The 20,519-nt window shown below is 61.7% G+C and overlaps 5 protein-coding genes across 5 annotated transcripts; 1 reads left to right on the top strand and 4 right to left on the bottom strand.

Annotated features, from left to right (window-relative positions):
- Nucleotides 1–740: 740 nt before the first annotated feature.
- Nucleotides 741–3,534, bottom strand: sit1_3 (Siderophore iron transporter 1). Its single transcript, XM_062768157.1, has 4 exons — nt 2,540–3,534; nt 2,175–2,498; nt 2,010–2,126; nt 741–1,973 (listed from the first exon to the last, which is right to left on the bottom strand). The coding sequence occupies exons 1-4, from the start codon at nt 2,790–2,792 to the stop codon at nt 784–786; spliced, it is 1,884 nt and encodes a 627-aa protein (XP_062624141.1). The 5' UTR covers nt 2,793–3,534; the 3' UTR covers nt 741–783.
- Nucleotides 3,535–3,664: 130 nt separating this feature from the next.
- On the bottom strand, nt 3,665–4,642 carry SEO1_1 (putative transporter SEO1; the record flags this gene model as incomplete). Its single annotated transcript, XM_062768156.1, has 1 exon — nt 3,665–4,642. The coding sequence occupies one exon, from the start codon at nt 4,640–4,642 to the stop codon at nt 3,665–3,667; it is 978 nt and encodes a 325-aa protein (XP_062624140.1).
- An 88-nt stretch (nt 4,643–4,730) lies between these two features.
- FEN2_7 (Pantothenate transporter FEN2) lies at nt 4,731–5,298 on the bottom strand (the record flags this gene model as incomplete). Its single annotated transcript, XM_062768155.1, has 3 exons — nt 4,731–5,004; nt 5,040–5,104; nt 5,140–5,298. The coding sequence occupies 3 exons, from the start codon at nt 5,296–5,298 to the stop codon at nt 4,731–4,733; spliced, it is 498 nt and encodes a 165-aa protein (XP_062624139.1).
- A 533-nt stretch (nt 5,299–5,831) lies between these two features.
- JLP1_5 (Alpha-ketoglutarate-dependent sulfonate dioxygenase) lies at nt 5,832–15,245 on the top strand (the record flags this gene model as incomplete). Its single annotated transcript, XM_062768154.1, has 5 exons — nt 5,832–6,104; nt 6,143–6,285; nt 6,336–6,819; nt 14,259–14,641; nt 14,681–15,245. 5 exons carry the CDS (start codon nt 5,832–5,834, stop codon nt 15,243–15,245), a joined length of 1,848 nt encoding a protein of 615 aa, XP_062624138.1.
- On the bottom strand, nt 7,119–20,519 carry pgt1_5 (Glutathione transporter 1; the record flags this gene model as incomplete). The annotated part of the gene is made up of 12 exons (XM_062768153.1): nt 7,119–8,707; nt 8,755–9,118; nt 9,159–9,657; nt 11,318–12,306; nt 12,346–12,421; nt 12,526–12,647; nt 15,850–16,617; nt 16,669–16,983; nt 17,979–18,473; nt 18,524–19,831; nt 19,873–20,034; nt 20,091–20,519. The coding sequence occupies 12 exons, from the start codon at nt 20,517–20,519 to the stop codon at nt 7,119–7,121; spliced, it is 7,116 nt and encodes a 2,371-aa protein (XP_062624137.1).

Genomic DNA, 20,519 nt, shown 5'->3' with positions numbered 1-20,519 from the left:
CAATGTGTGGTTGGGAGGTGTGCTGAACGTATCTCCCAGGTCGCAGGAGTGGTGGTGCTCATCGCTCTCCTTGGGTTCGTTGGCTGGCGACTGCACGTGCGGAGATTGCAGAGAGTGGTGCGGAGCGGAGGGCCGGTGGACCTTGCCGTCGAAGAGGAAGAGGTCACCAGTCCGACCACTGGAGACGTGCCACGGTTGACTCCGTATCAACTCAAGGCGTCGAACCGTGCTCCACGTCAAGAGGCCCCCCTGGCGGATGAAGATCAGGCCCCGCGCCAACAGCGACCTATCGTGCGCGAAGTCGATGGCGGGCTGCCTCCCATTGTATTGCCTCCAGTCTACCAGTCAGAATGGAGCGGGGGAGCATCAAACATGTCACCGCAGACAGGCACACCCGCCTCGTCACCAACCTCGCCAGTCCACCAGAAGTACGGGTCTTCGAGACACTTGATGGCGACCAGTGGCCTCACCATCTCTACTGCAGCTGGTGACTCTGGTCCCAGCTCTCCAACCGGCCCATCGTCTGGCGGAACAACTCCAATCCACCTAGTGGACAGTGAAAGCGCATGGGAAACAAACGAGATCGCCCGGCTGACGAAGCAAGGGCTTTTCGCTCGACGCTCCGACCTTCCTACAATCCGGGCTGAGGAAGGCGCGGAACTTCAACCTGATATTCCGACAAGCCCTTCCGGGGACGCTCAGCAATCAACGAAGGAGCACCCCGGGGCGGACGGGTGACGGACCCTCAGAACATGTTCATTCCTCTCTGTAGTGTCTACAGCCCTAATGCACGTTAGTCCCCGCAGCGTCCGTGTTCACTGCGGCCCCATCACCCCGCTTCTTCTTCTCGCCGCCCTTGATCTCCGACTCCTCGAGTGACTGGTCGTCAGTCAGGCGGAGGTTGTCGAGAAGGAAGATGGAAGTGAGCAGCGCAACGGCCGAGATGCACGTTCCGACAATGACAATGGTGCGCTGCGCCTCGTCCTGGGCACGGGCGATGGCCGCACGCTCAGGCGTTCCTGGAGGGAACTTGTCCGCGAACCCAAAGGGGTTGCTGAAGGCGAGGTTGACGAGGGTCTGGTTGTGGCCAAGGTACTGGTCGAGCTTGTTGGGGACGATGTTGGTCCACATCGCGCCGCCGATGGCCGAGCCGATACCACCAGAGAGGTAGTAGACAACGAGCCACCCGGCGGTGATCGCAGCGAGGTTCTCGTGAGGGGCAGCAGCCTGGATGAGGGCCTGGGTAGGGAAGGGGATGAGGCCGTTGGCGAAGCCGCGGATGAGCTGGACGACGGCGAGCTCGCCCTGAGAGTTCGTGCTGGTCCTGTAGCGGATCATGAGGCCCGAGCCGAGGACCTGGATGACGAATCCTGCCACGATGATGGGCTTGAGGACGCGGAACTGGCGGGCGACGATGGCGCCGAGGATGGCCGACACGGTACCCGCGACGGTGGGGAAGGACGTGATGCGCTGGGTGGAGAGCACGCTCTGGTTGGCGGCGACTTGGAGGAACGTGAACAGGTACCCGGCGGTGATGCGGCCGCCCATGGGCGACCAGAGCGCGATTAGCACACACCCGATGACCGTCTTGCGCTTGAGCAGCGCGAAGGGCAGGAGGGGGTGCGGCGCCCAGAAGCGCTCCCAGAGCACGAACGCGATAATGACCACGCCACCAAGGACCATCTGCGCGATCGAGTGCGCGTCCGACCACTTGGCCGTCTTCGAGTTGGCGATGGTGACGGTCACAAACAAGAGACCGAAGCCGACGACGAAGAGGAACAGGCCGATAAAGTCGAGCTGCCAGAAAAAGTCCTTGCACCCGCGCGCGAAGCGCTGCGGGAAGGACAGGCCCTCGATGCGGGCGGCGTGGGCGGCCTTCTGCTCGGCCCGCACCTCACGCGAGGGGCGGGTCGCGCGCCACAGCGTGAGGATGATGGGGAAGGCCAGGGCCGGGGTGAGAATGATGAAGATGCCTGCTGGTCAGCACTCGTCGTTCGTGATCAACCTACCGAAGCCCCAGCGCCACTGCTTGGTCTTGTCTCCGCGCGACATCAGAGAGGCGACAAGGTCACCGCTGACGAACGCATTGATCGCGCCTGGAATGGACGGGAAGAGAGTCCACCAGTCTGCGGGAAGGTCAGCGAGGCTCCTCGGGAATGCCACAGGCCACTCACATCGGTTACGGAGGGACGAAATGTCGGAAATGATAATGTTCTGAAGCAAGAACAGGCCCGTGATTCCCAGGATGTAGATCGAGTTGCCAACCGCATAGGTCACGATGGACTGCGAGCTCGCGACGATGATGTAGCCGATGACATAGAGCACCACGCAGCCGATGTACGCGGGCACACGGCCAAAGACGTCGGCGAGCTTGGCGATAGGCGGCTGGCTCATGGCCTGGAACACTGCCGTGACGACGCCGATCGTGGCCTGGAGGGAGTGCTTGCCGAACGAGTACGAGACGCCGTAGTTGAGGAACGCGGAGGACGTGTACTGGTCTGGAGTGGTTGTCAGTTGCGGACGGACGGTGGCGACTCACTCAGCGACAGGCTGTACGCGAGCAGCATGAAGGTGCCGTACAGCACGCCGAGGAGGATAGGCGTCAGCCGTCCCTGCAGCGACTCCATCTCGATGACGCCCTTCGACTTGGGCTCGACGGAGCCGTGGTCGGAGCTACGGCCATCCTCGAGGCTGCTCGAGTGGTCGAACGACACGCGGGGGATGTCGGTCTCGGCTGGGAGCTGAGTTTTGGGCTTTTCTGACATGGCGAAGGGGGTTGTGCTGTCGGCCATCCCTGCGGACGATGGTGCTTATATGGCGGCGGTAGGCCGCGCACCTAACGCATGCATGGTGATGATCGGCCGAGCTAGTTGACGAGGATGGCGAGCACAACGGCTTTGCTGTGGAATGTAGTCATGTATGAGCTCGTGAGTGAAAATTGTGCAGTGGACGCTCGCTGTCTTGGCACCTCGATGAGCACCTCATCTTCAGCGACCAACTCCAGGTGTGAGCCGCTGCCGTGCTAATCAGATATGGGTCGGCCGAATAGGAGCTCGGTATCTTCGTTAAGTACGCTCTGGTAGGGTCGCCAAGTTGATCCGAGATTAGAGGGGTCGTCCAGCGGTGCAGGAGCGGAGGCGTAGGGACGGACATGTGCTTGGCATGTGGGTTGCCATGGGGGAGCCGTGGGCGAGATATCACTGGAGGAAGGGGGTACCGACGGCGGTAGCGGCGGGCACGACCTCGCTATGCAATGCGCTGGATTCTCGGCCACTGTGTCCCTTGTTCGCACTTGAGGCCTGGCCCTCCTGGGTCCCGGTGTTGGTGTTTGAGTGAGCGCCTACTGCCAAGAAAGCCGAGGGAGGTGTAGACCAGTTAGTTACTCCGGCGACCTCCGAGGAGGGTCCTCCATCGGTACCCCCGCTGCGCTGCTTGCCCGCCGTCGGGTTGCCCGCCGCATCGTCGTCCGACAGCAGCCCCGAGATATCTTGCTTCGGACTCGAAGTACCGCGGCCAATGATGAAAGGTTGCTGCTCGGTAAATGCGAGATGTGGAACAAGGTGAGGTTGGACAAAGAGATGCTGACTGGTCACGCCTCCGCGGGAGTCCCGATCCAAGCCGTGTATGACGCAACTTCCAAAGCCCCTAACTGCAATGCATCCCACTACACTCTAACCTTGCTGTCGTGCCCAAACTCCTCATCTGCCTCTGCAGCCTTGCCATCAACCTCCCCCTCTTCGATCTCGTCCGGCACTCCGCCGAAGCCGTGCTCCACCAGCTCGGGGTGACGGCGCACGTACCACCAAATAGCGAAGAGGTTGACGATTCCGCCCGCCGCGAAAGCCGTCGCGAGGGGGAAGCCAATGGGGTACCGGGGTGCGTCGGACACGCGCCAAGCCCGGAGTGGGATCGTCGCGTGGCCGACATATGTGAGGGTGACGACCACGCCGATCAGCAGCGCGCGCGACTCGGGCTCGCGGCGGAGGATCTCGGCGAGCCAAGCGATCAGCGCGTAGCCCCAAGCAGCGGTCGTGAAGGTGATGTAGTAGAACGTCATGATCGTCGGCGTCGAGTTGGGCCACGCCGACAGTACAGAACACGCGACGAGCTGGATCGTCGCGGCGAGCACGCTGATCTGCAGGCGCCAGCGGAAGCGGTCGCTTATTGCGTTCAGGCCGATGTTGAAGACGATGGAGAGGGCGTATCCGCCCAGCGGGAGAAGGTTGACCTTGTAAGTCGAGTAGAGCTTGGACCCGTCGGCGCGCGTCAGGCCCTTGAGATACAGCAGGAAGTATGAGTTGGCGCGCTGGCTCCACGCGAACTGGAGGTATGCGGCCGTGAAGAGCCAGCTGAGGGGGGAACGGACGGTGGCCTTGATCCGCGTCCACAGGTGGGACTTGGACACGAACTCTGCCGGCGCAATGTTCTGCGCTGCGACGCGGTCGTACGCGAGCTTGCGCTCATCGAGCGTGAGCCAAAGCGCCCGCGTGTTGGACGGCGAGTCGGGCACGATCAGCAGCCCGAGGAAGCCCCACGCGATGGTGATGAGGCCCGACACGATGAAGAGCCACTGCCAGCCTGCGAGGCCCGCGTGCCCGTTCAGGTTCTTGTACAGTGCTGCTTGGAGAATGCCGAGGAACATGTTGCCTGCGACGCCGGAGACGCCGAAGATGGCCAGTCGCTTGCCGAGCTCCGACGGTGTGTCTGGGGGGTTAGCCAGGCCGCCGATTTCAATCAAGACGTTGCCACGTACACCAGTTGAAGATGATGGCCACGAGGCCGGGCCACGACGTGCTCTCAAACATGCCCAGAAAGAAACGCAGTGCGTAAATCGTCTTGGCATTCTTGCTCGCATACGTCGCGAGCGTGAGCGCGCCCCAGATGATCTCGCAGATGGGCAGGAAGAGCGAGCTGCGGATCCGCGTCTGCACCAGCTGGCTGGGGATAATGCAGATCGCGTACCCGATGCTGAAGAAGGTCGTGAACTCGACCAGCTCGTTGCCGCTGTGGTGTGAGCGGGGACGACGGGCACAACTCACTTCAGGTGCAGAGCCTCTTTCATGCCCGAGACGTAGGCTTGCGTCGTGGCGGACTGGTCCATATCCTGGAGTCGTCAGCGTGGTCTGCGTCAAGCCTCACCTTGGTCAAGCCCGCCACGAATGCCCACGAGAGGAGCAACAAGTCGAGCTTGAGGAGTAACGCACGCTCGCGCGTACGATATCGCTTGGGTAGGAGGCTAACGACCCATGAGTCCGAAGGCTCCTGGCCTGGCCGCTGTGCCTCAACTTGGGCAGACATTGTTGTGTGGCTGGTTGGCCAGCTCCTGCCGCCCCTCCTCATCGCTGATATACCTCGCCATCGGGAACCCGCAGCGCTTCTAGAGCTCGAGTAGAGCACGCCAAGACATGAATGGGCAATGAGGTATCACGCCTGGATCCCCGCCACATCGCCATCGTTAGTCGAAATGATGATGTCCCGGCGTCTGGTGCGACCTTTTCGCGGCCGGTGCGGACTAGGCCGAGGGTGACCCGTCGCCATGTCCGTCAGCCCGCAGGATGCCCGCATCGGCTTGGAAGTCTGGGGCTGTGATGGTGCGATTTCCGTGCAGCGGGTAAGTGCCGCCACCGAATCAGCAGTCGCCGTGTCACCGTGCTGCAGGATTTTGTCACAAGTCGTGACTTTCGGGATGCTAAACACGGCGGCGTGCCAAGAAACCTCGGACTCCTCCAGTCCGCCAAAGTGATGGTGCCATCCCCCGCCATTCGCCGACCTCCACTCGAGCCGAACATATCAGGCGACGAGGAGCAGATGTTGCCCCCAACCATTGCACAATGCCAGTCCGCACCGAACCGCTGTACCCGGCGTATCTGCCCGTGCGGCCCGAGGGGTCGACCGTGCCCATCGATCTGCCGCTGTTCGACGCCGACGAGCGGGGGAGGCACGCTGACCCGTCACTGCCTGCGCTGGATAACGGCTCGACGACGTTCGAGGCCATCACGCCGCGCATCGGGACCCAGGTGTCGGGGGTGCAGCTGAGCCAGTTGACATCCGAGGGGCTGGACCAGGTGGCGCTGCTTGCTGCCGAGCGGGCGGTAGTCGTCTTCGTAAGTCCGTGGATGGCGACGCGGTCACTCACACCCAGCGCGACCAGGACTTTGCGGACATTGGGCCCGAGAGGCAGCGGGAGCTGGTGGCCCACTTCGGCCCACTGCACAAGCATCCCACTATGGGATACCCCGAGGGCACGGGACCCGAGTTCCACGTCGTGTATGCCGACGAGAAAGTGTGAGTGAGGACCGGTGCGGTCGGGATCTGATCTGATCCGACTCCTCCAGGGGCACACTACGCGACCTGCTAGGCCCGCACACGACCTACGACTTCTGGCACATCGACCAGACGTTTACGCAGAACGTGCCGTCGACAACGTTCTTCTGGGTGCTTGAGAGTCCGGCAAACGGAGGGGGAGATACGGCCTTCACGTCGCTTACTGCGGCGTATGAGGCGCTGTCGCCAGCGTACCGCGCCACACTTGCCAATCTCGAGGTTGAGCATACTTCGGCGTCGCGGGGCGAGGTTGCGCGAGTCGGTACCGAGCGGGCACTCAAGGAGGCCGTGAATGCGACCCACCCGCTTGTGATCGCGCACCCTGTGACTCGAAAACCCGCGCTCTTCGTCAACCCCGCCATGGGGCGTACAGTCAAGGGCTTCAAGCCGGAAGAAAGCGACCACCTGCTCGGGTTCCTCCACAACCACATCAAGAGCCTCGACTTTAGCTGCCGTCTTCGATGGGCACCGGGCACAGTTGTCGTGTGGGACCAGGTGGGTTGGGAGAGGGACGCGAACTGACATGCAGCGCACAGCGGCGCACACTGCCATTCCAGACTTTGAAGCTGGGGCACGGAGGCACATGGTCCGTATTATTCCCTACGGCGCCAAGCCAACATTTGCCAGAGACGAACCAGTGGCATAAACATCGAGTATTCATCGGGGAGAAATTTCCAACTGTGGACGTCGGCGTCCACCCATAGCTTCTATGCACGTATCCCACAGTTCAGCAAAATAGACGATTATGGTCGGTCTCCGACCCCATTATGATTCGTAAGTGGCAGCGGGGCTACCTAGGCATACGTGCCCGGAGCGCGGCCGAAGTAGCCCTTGTCAGGAATAGGGAGGTACCTGCACGCGACCGACTCGCAAGCGTCGTCGGGCAGGGGGTTGTTTCCCCACCAGTCGAGGTTGACATTGGGGATCTCGAGGGCGAAGAAGATGACAATGGCAGCGATGGCAATGGCCGCAGACCAGGAACCGGCAAGGACGTAGTTGTACTTGGACCAGAAGGCGAGGTATCGGGGCTTGATGTAGCCCCAGGAGAACCAAGTGATCATAACCATGGGCCACATGTAGGACATGCTGTAGGGCGACCAGAGGAGACCGCCGGCGCAGAACATGACGGGGTGGATGTTGCGGATCCACTTCTGCTTGGGGAACCACTTGGCAGCATAGAAGGTGATGAAGGGCAGGACTGCTCCGACGGGGAAGCCAATGAGGAGAGACTTGTATCTACCCCTCGGTCCAAAGACCTTGGTAGGACCCAGCGTGCCCCAGAAAACCGCCGCAGAGAAGAAGGTGTTCTCTCCTGGGCAGGTCATGCCGAAGGAGGCGTCCGAGGTACACACGTTGGGGAAGCTCATCTGGAAGTTGAAGATGGCTGTGCAAATGAACGTGGACACGAGAGTGGCAACCATCTGGCAGTAGAAGGTGTGGCGGGGAGGGATCTTGGTGTAGTGGGCCAGCTTGAGGTCGGATGCGAAGAACACAGCCTGGGCAGTGGTGATGTAGCCGTACATCTTGAAGTAGTTGACTGCCAGGGCGTCGCCAGAGGCGAGGACACCACCGATAAATTCAGCAAGCACATTCATGGTGATCTGAACACCAGTAACAGCGGTGATGAGGCCCACGGGGACGACGAAAATGAGAGCCATGAGGATACCGTAGATGACAACAGCGGGGGTGGTGTGGGTCGGGTAGACGGCGACACCGAGGCAGCCGACAACGAGCGCAGTGCACAGGACAATGAAATACCACCACTCAGGAACCTCAGGGTAAGCCTTCATGAGTCGGAAGTGGATGTCCTGGCCGAGGTCCTCCTCCTGTTCGTCCTGCTCCTCGCTGTTGCGGTTGAACTGCTTCTTGACAATACGCCAGAATCCCTTGAAGCCGTTCACGACCTCGAGTTTGTGGTACAGGAAGGTGTAGGAAACGGTAGCTGAGTAGCATGCGAAGAACCAGAAGTAAATGGTGAGGTTGCCCGCGGCCATGAAAGGCTCCGAGTATTTTTGGTACTTTTCCTCGACAAAGTTAGTGTTCTCGTCGATGATGCGCGTGACGTTGTACCTCTTGCCCTTGTTGTCGTAGAGCTTGTTTGAGTTGATGGGCAAGTAGCCCGTGTCAAAGGCGTTCCCGTAGTACATCCCCAGGATCATCACAGCGCCGAGGCACTGCCCGGCAAACTGGTTGAGGACGGCGAAGAGGGGGATCGAGAGTGGCGTCCAGCCATTCCACGAGGGGATGTTGTAGTCGAACGTGGGCCAGATGTTGAACAGTCCGAGCCCGTTGTTGAAGCCCACGAGGTTGTTGTACACCTGGTTGTGCGGTGCGATCCAGGACATCCAGTTGAAGACGGAGAGGTTGGTGAAGATGAAGCCGGCTGCCGTGAAATTAGCATCCGTCCGCCACCAAGTTTTCGCCACTCACGGAACCACCAGTATGCAAACATTGAAACGAATGCAATGAGGAAGAACTTCATGCGCGAGATCGAGTAGATGCGGTTGAACGGGCCAGGGACGCTGCCCGCGTCGTCCGAGTGGAAGGCCTTGTTGATGGCCAGGGTGGTGAGCGAACTCGGCCACACACAGAAGGACGGGAACACGATGAACCGGCGCGTCAGGCCAGCAAGACCGTACCCCACAAAGTTGGATCCGAGCGAGTTGAGGATCTGGTAGCCGTACTTCCTAGCGTACGACTGGTTGAAGTACTGCGGCATGGCTTGCGCAAAGACAATGTAGCTGGTGTAAGGGGTGTTGAACGCGACGGCGGCCATGATGGTGATGAGCATGTGCTGTGTCGTCAGCGAGGAACTCTGTGCCGGCGCTACCCACCTCCTTCTTGTTGAAAGGACCGGGGTTGAGGAATGTGCCACGGGGCGTGATACGCTCGACAAACTTGCCCGCAGGCCACGCAAGCAGCTGCGCGACGTTGCTCGAGACGTAGACGGCCGGCTGGCGGATCGAGAAGAGCTGGTTGATGAAAGCGCCGGCGCCGGCGAAGATGAGTCCGATGAACCACACGCGGAAGGTCAAGCTCGGCAGGGTCGTGTCGTCCCAGTTATCCACGACGGCGCGGACCTCGGCGTACGGCGAGTTCTCAGTGACGAGCAGCGCCTCGAGCTGCATCTCGCGCACGAGCTCGTCGTGCTTCTCGCCCTCGAGGTCGTCCCTGCCGAACAGGAACGTCTCGATGCGCGAAAGCAGCTCGCCGTTGAAGTTCTGGTCGTACCGGTGCATGTCGTACACCTGCTTTATGACCTTGCGCGCACGCTCCGGTGGCATGAGGTGCAGCTTGTCCTCGACCGCGAGGAGGTCGGCGCGGGTCGTGATGCTGCGCGCGGTGGTAAGTGGTGGACCGGAGGGAATGTGAGCGGCGCCACTTACTCGCCCGTAGCAAGGTCGGCAACGGCCTCGGCATCGAGCTTGTCGGTAGGCGGGAGCACCTCGACGTCGCCGTCGACCTGCGCCCCCGTCAGCCTGCCCCCGACCAACAACACGCTCACGCGCTTCTCAAAGTTGTCAGTACCCATGATGATAACGACTGTGTCTGGTAAGCGACAAGTCGCAGTTGCAATGGTGGCCACAAGGCATGCCGGAACCGCGATATATAGCCCCTTGCTCGCTCGCGACCGGCCCAATCTCAAACGCGCGCCCGGACGCGCGCTCTGACCGATAAGCCCCTCGTGCTGTCTGTCGCCCATCTCGGCCTCTTTTGCGACCTCCCGCCGGGCTGTGGGTGCAGCAGCGGGCAGTCGTGCCTGTGCATCGCGTGACCCGCTGCTGCCACGGAGCTTGTCCTCTCGTGTGGCATGGTATCTCCCCCGGCCGGCCCTTTGAGAAGTGCTACACTCGACGCTTGTAGTGGCCAAGACTGGAGGGCACATGGCCCTTGCGATTACGATTTCCGGCAAGGCGGACAAGTCGTGCACGAGTGGCTCGATGCATCGCTGTTCCACGCTCCTTTCGAGTTCCGCAGACCCCGTCGGCTTGTTCACTGTGGTTGGCGTTGACTCCCGCGCGCAGTATGTCCGCGCACCATGTGCAGCGGCGGCATGGTCTCCACTGGATCGACATTGGAACGAACGGAGCACGACATGTGGCGCTTGGACCCGCCGAGTTGTTTTGGTCCTCCATCGGTGATATGTCGTCTTCGGCGCGTCTCATCCTCCGTCGCCGCGGTATGCCGGCGTCAGGTTGACACTGGTGGGCTGCGAAGGTGAAGCACAATCACGAGCAAGTGGCGGCGCCCAGCCAGCTGCCAGGCTTCGACGTCTACTGCTTCTCTCCATCACTCTCGCCGCTCACCCCCCCCCCCCCCCCCCCCCACACACACACACATACACCCCCCATTCGACCAATCGCCTCGGAACCGCGTGGTAGCGATATCGTAGCACATACCCCACGCACGCCCCGCCGGAGTCATCGCATGGGTTGTGCCGGCCTGTGCCCCTGCCAATCGGTCGGTGCTGCCGTGTGGGCTGCGCGGCTCACGGTTGTTGCATGCTTCCCAAAATACTCACATGACCTTGCTCAGATGTGGCTACGGATGGCTCAGAACAGCACCATCGGGCCATTGCACAATCTCGTGAGACGTTGACGACCCGCGCACCCGGTTATCCGGTGCCGAGCGGACTTGACGGCAGCGATAACTCCCGCAACCATGTGTGTGCATCTAGCTAGACCAAGAACGAAACCAACCCCAAAGACATCTACACTCGAACACCGCACCCTTATTTCTTGTCCTCGGACTCGAACGACGCCGACTCGACGAGGGCATCCTCGACCGTGTTTGACTTGGCCTTGCCCCGCCTGTCGGATCAGCAGTGTCCACGCTGCCGCCAAACTCACGTCTTGCGCTCGTAGATGCCAATGCCCGTGATGATGACCACACCCGCAATCCAGAACGCGGTGCTGATCTGGTAGCCCCACTTGTAGTGAGGGGCCTGCTTGGCGGGGTACATGGCGACTGTGTGGTCAGTGGACAATCCGACGAGGAGTACCCACAAGGCAAGGCGGCGTTGAACACATAGGCCAGCGTGTTGAGGATGGCCACGATGAGGATACGCGCCTCGGCGTCGTCGCCGACCAGCTCAGACACCCAGGTTAGGATAAGTGCCGAGCCGCCGATGGTGGAGAAGATGAGCAGATGAGCGGCGAAATGGAGCCCAAACGACACGTTCCACACGGTCAGCACAATGGCGCTGAACAGTCCAATCAACCCCGTCAACACAATGACCGGCCATCGCACGCCGAGGTAGTCGGACAAGGCGGCGAACCCAATCGCTGTGACGATCTCAAGCGCGTAGCCTCCAGTAGGGATGAGGTTGATCTTGACGATAGAGTAGCGCTTGGTGGACTTGAGCCACAGGATGAGGAAGCCGATAGCCTGGCCGTTGATGACCCAGAAGCCGTAGGGGAGGGCAAAGGCCCAGAGGTGCCACGAGCCAAACACGCGGCGCAAGGTCGCCCGACTCAGCCCCTTGGCGGGAGCGCGCCCGACGCGGGCCATCCGGATCGTGGCGTACTCAATGTCCTTGGGTGTCAACCAGCGCGCACGCGAGTTGGCCGGCGAGTCGGGCAGGCAGAAGTATCCGAGTAGGCCAACCGGGATCGTGATCGCACCGTTGACGATGAAGCCCCACTTCCAGCCGGGGAGGCCGTGCGCGCCGTTCAGACCCGCGAAGACCGCAGCTTGGAGGTATCCGGCCCACATTGCGCCGAGGGCCGAAGCCGACTGGAGGATGGCGACGCGCTTGCCCAGCTCGCGCGGCGTGTACCACGATGCCAGGACGGCGATGAGGCCCGGGTACGCGGACGCCTCGAAGAGGCCGATGAGGAAGCGCATCGCGTAGATCGTGTTCACGTGCTTTGCTGCCGCCATACACAGGACGAAGACGCCCCAGATCATCTCGACCGTGCCGAGGAAGTACGAGGGGCGGATGTACGTCAGGAGGATCTGCGTGGGGATCGTGCCGAGGATCTGGAGCGTTAGGACGGGCAAGGAGGAGGGCAAACTCACATAGCCGATGGAGAAGATGGTGCCCATCCAGGTCAGCTCGTTGCCGTAGAGCTTGAGGTCTTCTTGCATTCCCGAGCTGGAAAGGTCAGCAGTGTGTACTAGATGATATCTCCAGGGCAGGCCAAGTCTCGCACCACCGGCTCCTCAAGCCGAGTCTGCCGCCCTGGGTTCCGTACTCACGAGTACGCATATGTATAGTTTGACTGGTCGAGGAACTTGAGCGTGTACGACAGCGCAGTGTACGTCATGAGGATGGCGTCGAGGCGGAACCGCAGGCGGCGATCGCGCGCCGCGTCGTCCGGCTTGGGCGAGAGGTCGAGGGGCTCATCCTCTTGCGCGAGCACGACGGGCGCCTGGCGTTCTTCAAGCGAATCAGACATGGTGGGTTGGTGTGCGTGCGTGCGGGGGTGTCACCTCGTCATCCTGGGGTTAATGTAGTCTTCGGCTTCGGGTCAGTGGAGAAGAGCAAGAGCAGGCTCGACATCGCTGCAGCAGCCTGGATCGTTGTTGACGAGCAAGCAAAAAAGTTGAGAGATGGTGACATTTGAGTTGAACGTCCCGAAAGTAAACAAAAAAGCCCTGAATGGCGACATCAACAACTCGACTCTGCTCCATCCCTCCATCCTTTACCTCGGTCGGGCAGACGCCGCGCTCGCTACATCTAACGACTGCAGAGGGATTCGGGACGCCGGAGGCTGTACCGAGTCGCCTGGCAATGGCTCACCCTCACGCAATAGCACCTTTGGCGTCTCCTCAAGGCTCAAGGTGACCCGAAGCCCAACTTCGGGATGGACCACCTCCACTTTTCACCACCTCGTCGCAATCGCCGCCGTCGAGCAGCACTGATGGCAGCATGATGGCGAGCGCTTCGGGAGGAAGCAGCTTACTCAGCCAGATCTCTTCCGCGTAGCACGAGAGCAAGGCTGTCGGGGACTGTCCACGGCTGCTTCCCGAGGGCGTGGCGACAGATATCAACGCCGTCGCGCGAGTGCAGTGTCCCGAGGCCATCACGCCGCTTAAGGCGACCGTCGTGGGCTCACTTTCTTCACCACCCCACTCACGATGCCTGACGGATCCGCCACAACTCCCAAGTCCACCCCCGAGCTCACCGCCATCGTGAACAAGGTGAGTTGGCCAGCTGGTCGTCCTAACTCACTCGCAGGGCGGCCGCTGGGCCCACCGCGTGCTCATCGCCCTCGCCGAGTCGGGGCTAGAGTACACCGTCACGGAAGTCGACCTGGCCCACAAGCCCGACTGGCTGCTGCAGGCCAACCCCGCCGGCCAGGTGCCCGTCCTCGCGGTCGGCTCGCCGGCAGTGTACATCTCCGAGTCGGCCGACATTGTCGAGTACATCGCGACGCTGGCGCCTGCGCTGCAACCCCGCGGCGCGCTCGAACGCGCACGCTCGACCGCCTTTGTGCAGGCTACTCTCCGTGCCCTTGACCCCGACCTCCTCCCTATCACGTCTCGCGCCGTGACTGCTCCTGAACGGCAGCTCCACTTCCGCCGCCAGCTCGACGCCGTGCGCACCATCCAGGCGCTGCTGCCTGCCGAGGGGCCTTACTTCTTCGGCTCTAGGTTTACGCTCGCCGACATCCTTGTCGCGCCGTTCATTGGCCGTCTCGACGCGTATGGCCGGCACGGGATTTCGCCGGCCGGCGGGCTCACCGTCGCCGCCATCGCCAACGACCCGGAGTTTCGCCGTTTCAGAACCTACCTTGATGCCATCACCGACAGGGAGAGCTGGCGGTCAACCTGGGACGAGGGGTACTCCATCAACCGGCTCAAGGCCAAGATTGACGCCGCGGTGCTGAGCCAGTCGTCCTCAGCGCCAAAGTAGTGGGTACCTACACCATTGACCGTGCTCACCCACCAGCCCCCGCTTCCTGCCCGACCCACTCGACCCGAACGAGGTCTTCCCCGAGCCGGTACCCTTCGAGCACGTCGACCGCGGACTCTCAGCCGACCCGGCGCTGCCGTTCCTCCTCGAGCCGGGAGTCAAGCGCACCGAGCTGACACCGGTCATCGGCACCGAGATCAGCGGGATCCAGCTGAGCCAGCTCGACTCTACACAGCGAGGTGAGCTGTCCATTTCGGTCTACCAGCTCACACCAGACCAACTCGCGCTGTTCGTCGCGCAGCGCGGGGTCGTCGTCTTCCGCGACCAGGACTTTGCCGACCTCTCGGCGGAGCAGCAGCTCGAGTTTGTGCGATACCACGGCCCGCACTACCTCCACCCGGCCGACCGCCACCCTAAAGGCCTGCCAGAGTACTACTCCATCTTCCAGGACGCGCAGTGGGTATCGGATATCTGCTGTAGCTAACCCACACCCAGCGACTCGTCGATCAAGCGCGCCGTCAACGTCATCGACAACAAGCTGAGCTCGGTGACCTGGCACACGGATGGGTCGTCCGAGCTACAACCGCCAGGCCTGACTCTGCTGTTCATGCTCGAGACGCCGCGCAACGGCGGCGGCGACACGCTGTTCACCTCCACGACCGAGGCGTACGAGCGCCTCTCGCCAGAGTTCCAGAAGCGCCTTGAGGGTCTGCAGGCGGAGCACTTCCTCCAGTACTCGCCCAGCCGGCGCACTCCCCCGCGTAACGTCCACCCGGTGGTGCGCACGCACCCCGTCACGCGGAAGAAGATCCTGTTCGTCAACGAGGTGAACACTACCAAGATTATAGGGTATCGCAAGGAGGAGAGCGACAACCTCATCCAGTTCTTGACTGGGCACATTGCGCGCGCGCAGGACATTGCCTGTCGCGTGCGCTGGGAGCCCAACACTGTCATTGTATGGGACAACCGCTCGACCCAGCATACTGCGACGACAAACTTCCCGTCAGATCAGCGGCGACACCTGTGTCGCATCACCAGCGTCGCAGAGCGGCCATTCTAGAGTCGCCCTGAAGATTGATGTTGGCTGACGTGCATGCATACTCATCCCACTGTATGCAAAAGAGTGGGCCTCGCTCCCTCGCCCCCTCTCTGTTGCTTAGAGTGTGGGGGGCTGCCCGGCCCGACCGCAACTCGGCCGCCAAGTGCCCAGAGGGTTATCCTGCTGGGCGGCCACCCGCGCCATGCGGGTGCAACCATGTCTGGCGGTTAGGTCGATGAGTTTTGGTCGGTGCCGGGGCTCGAACGCCAGCCGCCTGTAATTGCGAAATACAGGCGTTTTAACAACTGAGCTAGCGGGTTGAGCCAAGGAGCGAGGTGCTGGCTGGGCGGCGGGAGTCAGTAATGAAGGGTGAGGTGAGACATTCTGAGACAAGTCAGTCGCGTCGACTCGGCGTTCCCAGCGACCCCACCCACGGCGGTGCTCGCACAAGCCCAAGAAATCCATATGATACTACAATACGACTCGACTACGGGGGCAGCTGGTAGCCCGACTTGATGTAAGCCTCGCCGGTCCAGGCGGGCGAGAGCCATCCCTCAATGTTGAGGGCCTCGCCGCGCGACTTGGACTTGGGGTCGTGGTACGCGGGGGCAGCGAGCGAGAGCACACGGGTGCCGTGGCGCTCCTCCTCCCAGTCACGGACGGGGGCGTGGACAGTGTTGCGCTGGTCCCAGATGGCGCTGGCTCCGGGGGTCCACTTCCAGCGGACCTGGATCTCTGGCGAGCCCTGGAGCACGTCGATGAGGTACTTGAGGAGGTGGTCGCTCTCGTTCTTGTCCCAGTCCTCGAAGCCGACCAGGCCGCGGTCGGAGAGGTACAGGCTCTTCCAGCCCGTGACGGGGTGGGTGCGGACGAGCGGCGCATGGACAAACTTGGGGATCGTGCGGCCGCTCTCGTCCTTCTCCGTGCCGAGGGTGTAGATGCCCGTGATGCCGTCGACGACCTTCTTGAGGCCGGGCGAGAGGATGTCGTACGCCGCGTAGCCGGACGCCCAGAGCGTGTCGCCCGAGTCGTCGGGCACGTGGTCCTGGTGCAGGTGGGTGTACCCGGCCTGGATGTAGCGGCCGAGGCCGTCGACATGCCACCCGTGGCCGCGGTACCCGTCGTACTCGGGCCACGGGAGGCGGAACGAGCGCTTGTACGTGCGCGCCGTCTCCCAGATGATGTTGACGCCGCCGTTCGTGCCGGGCACCGAGGCGACCGTGGACGAGTTGGCGACGGCACCGTCGCCGAGGTACTCGCCGAGCTCGAGCTGCTCCTGCGGCGAGATGTCCTGGTCGCGGAAGAAGACGACGCCGCGCTCCGCGACGAGGAGGGCGAGCTCGTCACGCTGCTGCTCGTTGAGATCCTTGAGCTGGATGCCGACGAGCTCGGTCTGCGAGGTGGGTCAGTACGAGGACACTGCCTAATCCTAGACCCAACTTACACCAATGTGCTTGGTCAGCTGGTTGACGCTCTTGGCGGCGCCGAACAGCGCCTTCTTCTCGGGGTCGGCCTTGAGGCCCGGGTCGGCGTAGGGCTTGCCGTCGCGCGGGTTGGCGCCGCGCTTCTGCGCCTCGTCGTACTCGGGGGTGTCGGGCTCGAGGTAGAACGGGTAGCCCTGGGACAGGTCGACGCCGGCCTTGTGGTACCTGCGCAGCGTGGAGGGAGGGGGCGGGGCGAAGCCGAAGCCGATGGACGACTTCTTGCCGAGGTTGGCCTTGTTGACCTGCTCGACGAGGGCGTCGAGCTCGGCGTTGAGCTGGGCGTCGGGGATCGCGATGGGGGCCATTGTGTGTGTGCTGTGTGTGATGTCGGACTTGGACAGCTCAGCAACCCGTCATATATGTACGTTGAGCTCGTGGTGGCCAGATGATCGATGGCGTGCGGTGTCGGTCAATACTTGGCAGATGGCGGAGGACAAGCCGCAGCGCGTCCCGAGCCGGGACACGGTCCGAGCCTACGGAAGGTGTATCCACAACCTTGTGCAAGCATGGGGTCCTGCGGGCAAGTGCTTGCTTGTCGCTGTGTGATGTGAGTTGGATAGCAGCGGTATCCCGGCTTGTCGGTATCGGCTGGTTCCACGGATCGAGCCGGGCAGTGGACTTTTGTTCAGTCATCATGTTCAGTCACCTCATCGATGTTGTGATAACACAAAGAATGACGCCACGAGGCGGTTGACCTTCGGGCAAGGCCGACCCTTGGCGGCGTGGCACCTGCACTTTGCCTTGCAGTAGGTGCATGCAGTACAGCACTCAGGTATCTAATCTCCTGGAAACTATTCCGAATGCTTGCATAGATTGGGTGCGCAGTGCTCAAATGCACGCCTTGGACCGGACTTGCCGATGCTCCCCCCCGAAAGGCAGCGTCATGGGCAGGCAGTTCGCGATGTATCGTGATCATGAAATTGTCCCTTCGAACAGCACGGCCACCGCTTGGGGGGTTAGATCGGGCTCTGGAGAACCCTTGGTACGCTGCATCTTGCACACTGTAGGATAGCATAACAACGGCGGCTGCGACGTTGTGGAGGCCTGGACAGGAATAGCATCCCCCGATGTTGTCTCTCGGTCTCCTCTCGGTCTTGTTCAGGGCTGGACAACGATATGCATATCCTTTTAACAAAGCAGAGGAGGAACTCTACAACGACCCCACACACCCTAACCACAGGCCGCAGTGTTGGAACCACGGCGCCCACGTGCCCTACACCGCAGACTAGAACTCGCCCGGCCCTCGGCCAAAGTGCGACCCCTTGGCGACCTTGTACGCCGGCGTGCCCTTCGCGTCCATGTTCGTCGTGCCGATGGTGTTGAGCGCCCAGTTGATCTTGATGCCGTGGTACGTCAGCCCGAAGAAGATGATGATGATGGCGAGGGCGACGCCCGTGTCCATCGCCGCTTGGAGGAGGTAGTTGTACCGCTTCCACCAGGCGAAGTAGCGGCGCCGAATGACAAAGTTGAACAGGAACCCCAGGATGAAGGTCAGGCTGTACATTGTCGTCGTGGCTGGCGGGATCCAGCCGGCCGAGTTGAACAGCAGCGGGATGTTGACCTTGGCGAGGAACGAGTTGGGCCAGCGGCGCCACGCCAGCCACACGAGGACCGTCACCACGGGCCCGATGAGGAAGAACCAGTACAGATGGCGGTACTCTGAGTTGGGCCCGAAGAGAATACGAGGTCCCACTGTGCCCCAAATAATCGTACTATTGTACCGAACGCGAGGTGATGCGCAGATGAAGTGACCTTTCTGGCTGGGCTGGGAGGGGAGGAGGTTAGTTGGAGGCAGGTGCCACAACCGCCACTCACGCTGCAAAAGTCGTCAATGTGACCCAGCATCCAGCGAATAACGCCAGTCTGGGAAGCAGCAGCCAGGAATACAGAGTAGGCCTGTGCGAAGAAGAGGGTCCTGGGCGGGACCTTCATGTACTGGCCGAGCTTCATGTCGGTGGAGAAGTCGAGGGCGACCTTGACGAGTTGGTTGCCGAAACAGTCAACGTAGAGATTGGCCAGCGGCTTGCCGGGCCAGAGGTATCCTGCGATCAGATCGGCCAAGATCTCAAAGTACACGCGTGTGTTGGAGATGCCCTCGAGCATGCCCTGTGGGATGATGAGGATGATACCGACGACCCAGCACCCGATGAAGCCCCACACTGGGAGGTCGGACGGCCAGAAGCGAGTGAGGAAAATGCCAGCACCCAGCATGATGATGTCGAGTACGAGGTACCACCAGTCGGGGACGTTGATGTACTTGTTCATCATGCGCTTGTGCACATCCTCTGTCTCCTTGTCGCTCTTGCGGAGGCGCGAGATGATCTCCTTACCATTGTACAGGACGGTGTAGACGAGCACGGACGACACTGCCGCGAAGGACAGGGCGTAGGACAGGGTGTACGACATGGAGAGGTAGATGGGCGAGTAGGCGCGGTAGCCCGCCTCGTTGAACCGGTTGGTCACGGGGTCGAGGACGCGCGAGACGTTGTACGGCGCACCCGTGTTGTCAAAGAGGCCCGACGACAACATGGGGAGATGGCCGGAGAACCACACGTCCTTGTAGTACAGGATGGGCGCGATGATGAGGTAGAAGAGCGCGATGTTGAAGAACCAGTTGGCGTTGATGTAGAACGGGGTGGACAGGGGCGAGCCGACATAGTTGAACATCGTCCAGTCGAGCGAGATGGGCAGGAGCCCCAGGCCAGTCTTGGTCCCGAAGATGGTGTTGACCTTCTGGTTGTTGGGAAAGATCCAGGTGAGGAACGCAAAGCTGCTGAGGCAAGTAGCGATATAGCCGGGGAACCAGAAGAGCACAAAGGAGAAGAGCACGAAGACGAGGAAGAAGCGGTACCTGCTCAGCCCCCACCCGTGGACCTTGCCCTTGAAGTTGTTCTCCTCGTGCAGCGCGCGCATGAGCACCGCCGACGCAAGCGTCTTCGGCCAGATCATGTTACCCGGGTACACTAGCCAGCGCCGTGCCATGCCGGCCAGGCCGAAGCCCAGCATTGTGGACGTCAGGAGCCAGAGGAACCCCCACGCGGGGGACCAGTTGAGCCCGAAGAACTTGGGCGACCAGAGGGTCACGAGGGTCGAGCGGTAGATGTTGAGCGTGACGGAGACGCACTGAGGGTGTGAGTTGGAAACGGCGGTGTGGCGCCACTCACACAAAGAATCACGGTATGCTCCTTCTTGTTAAACTTGCCCGGGTTGAGCGCGAAGCTGAACCGCCCGAACCCGATGCGCCAGTGCGGCACGAAGCGCTCCCACGCTTTACCGATGGGGAAGACGAGGAGCTGCGCGACCTCGTAATGGAGCGAGAGGGACGGCTACAAAGCGAGCGTCAGCGAGCCTTTCTTCCACCTCACTCCCAAAGCCAACGCACCCATCGCTGCCCGAAGAACGTATTAGCGCACCCGAACAGAATCACAAAGATGTGCAGGAGGAACCACATGCGGAAGTGGTTCACCCTGTCCGTCTCGTCGTCCTCGAGGGACACGCATGCCGCGACCTCTGGGAACGGGGACTGGGGGCCAGAGTAGTCGAGCTTGTATGCGCCGTGCGGGGAGAACTCGACACGCTCGTCGATGCCGTCGGGGTTGAGGGGCTTGGCTTCGTCGCCGTCGTCGCTCGCGACGGGGACGTTCTTCTCCATGTCGTCGTCGAGGTCTACGTTCTTGTCCGAGAGAGACGCCTTGTCGACGGCCTTCTCGTCGTAATAGCCTGGAGCGGGGACGCCGCTCGCGCCGTTGGCGTCCGACGAGAGCAGCGTCGGGACGTACGCCTCCTCTTCTATGTCGCGCCGGGGGGACAT

This window comes from Vanrija pseudolonga, chromosome 1 (genome assembly GCF_020906515.1).
Source record: "Vanrija pseudolonga chromosome 1, complete sequence".
Classification (NCBI taxonomy): Eukaryota; Fungi; Basidiomycota; class Tremellomycetes; order Trichosporonales; family Trichosporonaceae; genus Vanrija; species Vanrija pseudolonga.
The sequence above is the reverse complement of the archived record's forward strand: the minus strand, read 5'-3'. Positions and strand labels throughout refer to the sequence as shown.